Source organism: Cynara cardunculus (assembly GCF_001531365.2).
Source record: "Cynara cardunculus var. scolymus isolate 2C chromosome LG 1, CcrdV1, whole genome shotgun sequence".
Lineage (NCBI taxonomy): Eukaryota > Viridiplantae > Streptophyta > Magnoliopsida > Asterales > Asteraceae > Cynara > Cynara cardunculus.
The window spans coordinates 1,957,936-1,966,906 of NC_037528.1; the positions used below are offsets into that span (position 1 = coordinate 1,957,936).

The window sequence follows — 8,971 nt, forward strand, 5'->3', positions numbered from 1 at the left end:
TATATATATATATCGCCTTAGTTCACACCTTGAAAAATGTCATAACCTCACAGTAACTTGTAAGAATTGAGGCTTGACCTCGCCACAATGTTACGCCACACGTGATTTAGAATGTTCAATTTAATACCTTATTATAATTATAATCAATATATTAATTGTATCACTAAAAAATAGGTCATTATCATTAAGGAGACCTTAATTAGCCAATGAACAAAATTAGCAAAGACATATATATACCTTGAGTCAGATACAAGATTGTCAATGGTCTTATTTTAATGGTTTTCTATATTAATAGCAACAGACATTCGAAAGTGACTACAAAACCATTTACCAAAACAAAGAAAGTGATGATAAAAAGAAGTTTTCATAGTCCTGCATGCAACCATCAACTTTGAATATTTCTTTTCGGACCAAAAACCTTACACGGTAAATGAGGGCGACGACTCTTACCATAGTAAATGCTTACCGGGTAGATTGTTGCATACGATGTCGTTTTGATGAACTAAAATCTTACCCGCTAAGTAAATAATAATGTTAAATTTTATCGATAAACATTTACCGGGTAAGTGTTTGGTAAACAGCCCCTTAGTTATATCTTACCATTATACTTTTAGATATGTCTTTTGTCATTTTCTATGACTAATATATTAATAATTTAATATATTATTTAATAATTGTTTAATTATGTGAATGTAAAATGGAACTTGATAACGTTTTAAAGTAATTTTGGTCGGAATCCATCATTTCAATTAATTGTTAAAAAATTATATAAATAGAAAATTGATGATTTTTTAAATAATTTACATTCCAACTAAAAAGGAAAAGCAGACACGTCTTTCAATTCAGTCAAACCAGATCCAACATTTTCTTTCATCATTTAACTTTTACCAAACCAATCACTATTTATAATAGTAAATTCATATATTAATTATTATTTCATCTGATTTTTTATCATATCTAAAACTATTATTTAATCTATTCATAAACATATATTTTTTTCATGGTTTATTTGCTTCTTATAAATGCGGTTTATAATATAATATTTTTTTTATCAAACACACTACTAAAAAAGGGGTTTTCCGACGGTACAATCCGTCAGGAAAGTTATCGAAATAAAAATTTATTTAAAAAAAAAAATCAGTGACGGATTTGTGGCGGAAATCGATAATAGTTATCTTTTCTTGACTATTTTGGGATCCGTCGGAACTCCGTCACTGATTTTTCCGACGAAACTTCCGTCAGAAAAATTCATCGGTGATACCCATTTTTTTAGTAGTGACAAGCTAAAACTGTTTACATGTAAAACAAAAACATTGTGAAACAAATATATGTTAATTGATAGTCTAAATCCTGGCTTCAATAACAAAAAATCATATAAAATAGTATATGATATATAAGTTTTCAAGGTTATCACAATTTTATGGGTTTTCAGAAAGTTTCTAATAAGTAAAGATGTAGATAAATATTAAATCTAATGCCTATGAATACATGAAACTAAACGTTTTGTGGCTCTTTTTCAACAATCCAACATTATACGAGCATATCTAACAGCTATACTATTTTAGATAATTTGGAAAAATGTTTGCTTTAACAACTATGTTAAAGTCATCTCCTCTAAAATAGAGAAAAACAGTAGAAAGAAACGAGAAATATCTAAATTTGGAAGAAGTGACATAATTAATATATAGCAAATCTGTATGCTCTAAGAAAATGAATCAAACGCCAACTTTTTGGGGGTACCTTTGAGAGATCTTGCAATTTCTTGAACATATAAACCGAACACAAACATGGAAAATTGGGACGTGATCAGTGACGAATCTAGAGATTTAAGTGATTGGAGACACATCTAATGGTAAAAATTCCGAAGGTTTTTCCTCAGCTAACCCACAAAAAAGTGTGTCTGTCCCGATATATATGTAGATTCGATTTACAACAAACATGAAATTGGATTAACCAGAAAAAACCTATTCCCAGTTAATAATTTACAAGAAATCGAAGAGTTAAAAAGACTCAAAATCTAGACCAAAAATAAAAACTTTCCAAATTACAGTTTAACCTAACCAAGAATGATGTAACCTAAGAGTATCTTCAACAAATTCTCCAAAATCTTAAGAAAATGGAGAATCAAAACTCATAATTTTAAAAAAAAAAATTGTATTCAACTCCAACAGTTACTTGATCTTAGAGTTTACTATATTAATTATATTACTAAAATATTCAATACTTCGCTACAACAATGTTGATTTTATAGGGTGTCTAAAACTTAGAAAGTCCTAAAAATATATTTTATAAGATTTAAGTTTATAGGATCATACAAAAAGTGTTACAATAAGTTCTTATAACGCTTTTATATGTTTTAACAAGTGTTTTTAGGATGTTTTTCAAAATAAAGTGTCGAATTCATTATTTTATTCAACACTATTTGAAAAAGTGACTTATAAACACAAATATCATATAAAAAAATGGTTTTACATTACATTTTTCAAAAGGGTCCTATAAAATTGTTAATAGGACATCTTACTATAAAAAAGTCATAAAAACTTGTTAAAACGCCTAAAAGCGTTCACATACACCTTTTGTAATGTTTTTATATAAGACGATTTATAGTTTTGTCATATAAACCTAAGTTCTACAGATTATTTTATTAGGACGCTTAAACAATCTAGGCATCTTATGTATAGAGCCCAATTTTATTGTAGTGCTTGTAATAAAATATCATTTTACTATCCTAAACATTTAGTTTCAATAATTCTTATCGATGAAAATAATAAAACATCATTTCTCTTTACTAAGCAGTAGTTTTAAAGATCTCTTCAAATTTGAAGAATTTTACCATCTCTCTCATCTACTTTTTAATTACGGAAAATCTATTAAATTAACAAACAGAATCTTCAAAATCTGTATTTTCACCGTTCAGATATTTTCTCTATTCCTGATAATTATATGTTTCGGCAAGTCAAAACTCGGGATAATCTTAATTGTTCCATGTTCCTTATGAATTAACTATGTTTTACGAATATGGAAAATCATGTCGTTTCTTAAGACTTTCGATTGATATGATTAAAGTCCAATTATTATATATATTTGGTCAACTCCAAGACTTGTCTTGTTATTGATTAAATTTCATCGGCTTGTTTGGGTTGCAAAACGGGAGAACTGAGTACCACATGAATTAACATATTATTGTAACTGGATGACAGAACGATGAAGATTGATTATATTACTAATAATCACCAACAATATTCATACCGTAAAGTGCATCAAAAACTACTTTTATTCAGATCAAAATTAAATAGAGAAAATACAACTCCGCTGTGGAAACAACCAACCACAAGAAGCAAGACTTTGTGAAACTATTTCACCATGACGTTTAGATGGTATTGTCATCGATCCAGCAACGTGAGCAAAAGATAATGAACTATAAGCTATAGCGATGTTTATATGACTAGAAGTTACGAAAAGACCGACAACTTTTTACTCGAAACAAAAGTGAAACTTAGAACCTTCTTGCTGTTATAGCTTGTCGTATCGTGTGTGATAAAAGTTGTGATCTATTTCGAATAGTTTCAACCATCAAATCAACTCCGAAAACATGGTGTCATCAAGTGGTATATCGTTCAAAAAATCATTGTTCTCAAAAAGATTGTCCCAAGAGCTCTTGGATGCATAAGAGCCCCCATGGTTAAAACCCATGAAAGATGCAAACTCGTGGCATGCATTCATATCATAACCAGATGTGTCTTTTGATCCAAAAGCTGCAAACAGGTTGGTTGACGTAACGTTGTCAAACATATTGATGTCATCTTTTTGTTCAAACGAGGGATCAAAGTGGATATTTATGGCGGTCGCGGGGATGCTAATTGACGAATACTGATGGTTTTTGAAATCTTTAAAGTTAATGACAGGTCCATGGTGTGAAAAAGTTTGTGGAGGTGTAGTGGGACATGTGTGATGACCAAAATATGTGATATGGAACACGTTTGATTCTTCATCTTCTAGTTTCTGAACTTGTTTCGATGCTTTGCAGCCATGATCAAACTTGTGTGTGCATCTGTAATAGCACCTGCAAAACCCAACAGCAATCAATATAAGTTTGAGACAGATTACTGATTTTGAGTGCCCACAGAAATGAGTGTGAGACCTTGGGAATTTGAAGTTGAGGACAGACTTTTGTCCATATTTCCTCCATCCATAACCATCTTCAATCGTATCACTAACTGTAGTTCCGGAAGCCATGGATCTGCATAGTTTGAACCAACCAATAACAGCTGTATATGTTAATAATATGTTGTAAGAATCGAACATTTTTCACAAGAGGAAGTGTTGGTGTGTGTTTGAATATGTGAGCACCTTCTCTTGTAACAGCCTCTTCCTTTCTTGACAACGGGTGCCGGTTTGCTGCCATTGTAAACTTTCAGTGGCCAGTTGGCGATACGAGCCAAATTACCCATACGAGAACATGTCGAAACCCGAGAGATCTTGTTGGAATTGCAAGTGTTCACCATGGAAAGGCAGGTGTAGAAGGATCCCAACAGTTCCATTACAAGATCATCAACAGAAACCGACCCTTCATCCTTGACATTCTCAAGAAGTAAACTTTGTAGCGTTTTTGCTGAATTTCTGCCTCGAAGTAGGGTTTCCATCAAGCTTTTCTTGTTTTCTTCCATTTTAAGAACTCGAACAGATAGATGCTATTTTGCTTCTCAGTGTGTGTGATTATATATTATAGGCAAAGAAGGTGACATGGGTGAAAAGGAAAGGGAAATTTGAATTTCTACGCTTGGCCCATGTATCTAAAATAATATATATATATATATATATATATATATATATATATGTATATATATATAAGGGCATGTTCAAATGAAAACCATATAATTCTAAAAAACCGTGTAAATCAATTTCGACCAATAGAAAAATTCTATTTTTTTAACTAAATTTAATCAATAAGAATATTTCGGTTATTTTCCATATTTTTTTGATAAATAAAGAAGTTATTAATAAATATTAAATAAGAAAATTTAATAATGGAAATTATATAAATGGTAACATTTAAAATTTTTATTATATTATAATATTAAAAACTTGATTTTAATTTTTTGTTATTCAATAAATCTGGAAAACGTGGTATGAAGATTCTAGCTTCTTATGGAATGAAATCTTGATTTGAGGTTGGAGGAAAAAAATCATCCATGTTCATGAAACTGTTTCAATGTGAAAATGTTTCATTGTAAAATGGTTTATTTGCTTCTTCTAGGCATATTTTACATGTTAATGAAATAGGTTCATGATGGTGAAAATGTTGATGCTCTAATTGATTCATGATTCATGATCTAGTTTCATGGTGATTCATGTTGCTTTGTGATTGAAGTTGATCCGTTTAGTTGGTAGGATGAAAATRAAACGGGTGCATAATGTATTTTGTTCTTTATGAAATAAATGTATRATGAAACRGGTRCATATTATATTTTGTTCTTTATGAAATTAATGTTCATGAAACTGTTTCAATGTGAAAATGTTTCATTATAAAATGATTTATTTTTGTTTACCAATTTTGCCCTTAGTATTGAAATAAAATAAATTTTTAATATTTTTTATTTTTTAATTTCCTAAAATAAAGTAAACTAATCTTAGTCATTGATCAAGAAAATGGATGGATGAGATAGGTTTACACGGTTTACACAAATGGAGCAAGTTTTTATTTGAACGCTCTTCTATATATATATCAAACATAATATAAAACAGCTCATTAAATTTTACATTTGAAGTGTTACTTTAAATAGATTTTTGACATGTTGTCTTGGATTTCCTTTTTCATTTAAATTTCTTTGTTTATGTGCCCATCCACGTTTTACTTGGTAGGCGTAATTTGGTGGAATTGAAATTCATTAAATGGATTTAATTTTGAAGGAATTGAAATAGAATTCGATGGAATTGTAATGTGGAGGAGGTGAGGTGGGTTGGGGTGGGGGTGAGTGGTTGTTGTGAAGACAACTGTAATGGTGTTGTGGTGGGTAGGGGTTAGGGTAGGAGCGTGACAATGACAATAGTAGTATGGTCGTCGTATTAGTAGGGATGTGAGGTGGTTGATGGGGGCGGGTGGGTGTGATGACAATAATAGTGGAATGGTGATCATTGGTTGGTTGGGGTTTGGGCTAGGGCGGATGACGGTTGTGATGACGGTTGTGATGACGACAATAGTGGTGTGGGAGTGGAGGATTAGGGGTCGTGACAATAACAATAGTAGCATGGTCCTGGTGGAGGCAAGGGATGAGCGATGATGTAATTTAATTCTTTCAATTATGTCAAAGAATGATCAATTATTTAAATATATTGAATAACAATAATAAATTATTTGATAAAGTTAATGATAACTCTAAATAATCAATATTAATGAATTATTTACATTTTAAATTAATACTATTTAATATTTAGTAACTAAAAGTAATTAATAAATTTAAATTAATATTAATTAATAATTAATAATTAAATTACATGATAGTACAAAAGAAATCATGAATTCCTGTTTCATGTTTGACAAGGTTTTTATGTAGAGGAGACAGTAATAAAGTGGAACATATTTGTTCCACCCCTACCCCATGGAATAGAGTGAAACAATCTTATATTTTACTAATATAACCTCAAAATAAAACTTAATTCTCTTCTAAAACATCAAATATGTATATTTTATATTTTATTCATTCTTTAAATTTTATTCATTGTATTTTTTCTCTTTAAATCTCCATTTTATTGTTCTCAAAATATTATTTTTATACGGTGTCTATATTTTATTAATTTATTATATATTAATAAATAAAAAATAATGTAGAAAAGGGATAAAATAAAATGGAAAACTACATAAACTTTTTATTTTTGTATCATTTTAATTTTTCGACAAAACTTGTTATAAAAAATAATTATTTTATTATAATTTAATATATCACATAAATTAATCAAAATATATAAACAACTCATTAAAGGTAAATAAGTCATTTTACTTGTTTTTCTTGTGTTCAATTTTATCTTACCAAGCGTTAAACAGTTGTTATATTTTGTCCTGTTTCGTTTTATTATGTCTCGACACTAAAAACACAATTGTGTTTTTAGGTTGGAAATGCATTAGGTATTAGATAGAAAATTTAAAATATATTAACCGAGCATAGAAATTAAAATTTTTCAGAAGAAACTCTAGAATACATTGGTTGAGACATCATGCTATGGTCATGAAAAAGTCTTGTTAAATTACTTTTTTATTAAATATAATAAATTTAAATGTTAAATAATTAATGATTTACATTTTGACCAACAAAAGCTTGCTCTTGATTTTATTTTTTCAAATTATAACGACGTTTATCATATCTTGTTTTCTTCAATACTTACTATTTTATAAGCATACAAAGTATACATATTTTTTTCGATGGTTAATCCAATTACATAATAAAAATAATTAATAATGATAACGTTTTAAAAAAATTATACATTGTCTGTTTCACAAAAAGTTTCGTTCAAAACCGACTCCGTTTGAACCTCCTATCAAAAATTATGACTTCTGATGGTTTAAACAAGTTTATGCATTATATTCTTCAAACATGTTAATTATACTGATTGTCACTATAATTTGCATTTCATTATGGATTAAGGGGTTGTTTGATTGGTTTTCCATCACGTTCTGCATGGATAAATAAATTTTGTTTTATTGATTTATTTGTTTGTATAGATTGGAAATGTTTTTGTTTGAGAGAGTTTTTTCATAGGTGGAAGGATCATGTTTTTTATATGGACATGGTTGAAAAAACCAGACTTTCTGCATGAAGTTCGCTCCTTATAAGCTTAGTGAATCATTCTATAGCATTAAGTCACTACAAAACAATCATGTATAGTTGAATGTAAGTTGTGAGTCCTATTAAACTATAATAAACAGACCCTAAGTTTTCGTTGCTAACATTGTTTGTTTTTTTCTCGGTTAGCCACCTCATGTGCCTCTAACATGAGGGGGCACTTAGGGACCGTTTACCTAATCACTTACCCGGTAAGCGCTTACCTGTGAAATTCAACACTATCACTTACTTACCGAGTAAGATTTTAATCCACGAAAACAACATCGTATGCAACAATTTACCCGGCAAGTACTAACCGGGGTAAGAGCTGTCACTCTCACTTACTGGGCAAGACTTTCAGTCCCTGTTTTGTTTTTATCATGTAAGATTCTTGGTTCTTACCATATTCATCCAGTAAGGTAACGTAATTTGGTAAGTGCTTACCTGGGTAAGCGTTCGGTAAACGGCCCCTCTTCTTTTATTATTATTATTATTTGTTCCATCTTTGGTTCTTCTCTGGTCTCAAACTCTTCAAAAAACTTGCTGGTTTAAATGCCAGAGTTCTAATCCAATCAAGCCCCTCTTCTTTTCTTGGTCGTCGTCCTTCTCCACTCATAACGTAACCACCATCACTGTTGAAACAAGCATCTTGTTCACATGTCATAATCTAGTACAACTGTGGGCATGCAAAACTCCGAGTACTTAAGATATGTAGTTGTAATGGTGCGAAAAAGACTGAAAAACGGATACATATAGGTACCAAGAGAAAAACATAAATGGAAAAAGGAGAACTTAATTAACGCATACGTTTGATCAACCTCGTCCATGTTACTATTATTTTATTTATTTTGGTTTGAAATTGTTAAAGTAAGTTTGATATTATGTATATTAATATCATAACTTTAATTCTTCAGACAATTACCAATCAGTACATACATATTAATAAAATAATAAATTTTATCCCTATTACTGATAATATACCGATATAACCGTGGTTTTATTACTATCTTTTTATCTCATTTTTTGCCATCCAAAACGTAAAGAGAATAAATAAAAAGATCTTTTTAAACTTAAAATAAATAAATTTATTCACATACTATTTACTTATGGAATAGGGTAAATTGCATGAAAAAATAACGTACTTTTAAAACTTT

General features: G+C 29.8%; 1 protein-coding gene across 1 annotated transcript; it reads right to left on the reverse strand.

The window, feature by feature from the left end:
* Positions 1-3,573: 3,573 nt before the first annotated feature.
* LOC112518682 (probable WRKY transcription factor 70) lies at positions 3,574-8,481 on the reverse strand. Its single transcript, XM_025126465.1, has 4 exons — positions 8,374-8,481; positions 4,351-4,691; positions 4,142-4,240; positions 3,574-4,063 (listed from the first exon to the last, which is right to left on the reverse strand). Exons 1-4 carry the CDS (start codon positions 8,479-8,481, stop codon positions 3,574-3,576), a joined length of 1,038 nt encoding a protein of 345 aa, XP_024982233.1.
* Positions 8,482-8,971: the final 490 nt, after the last annotated feature.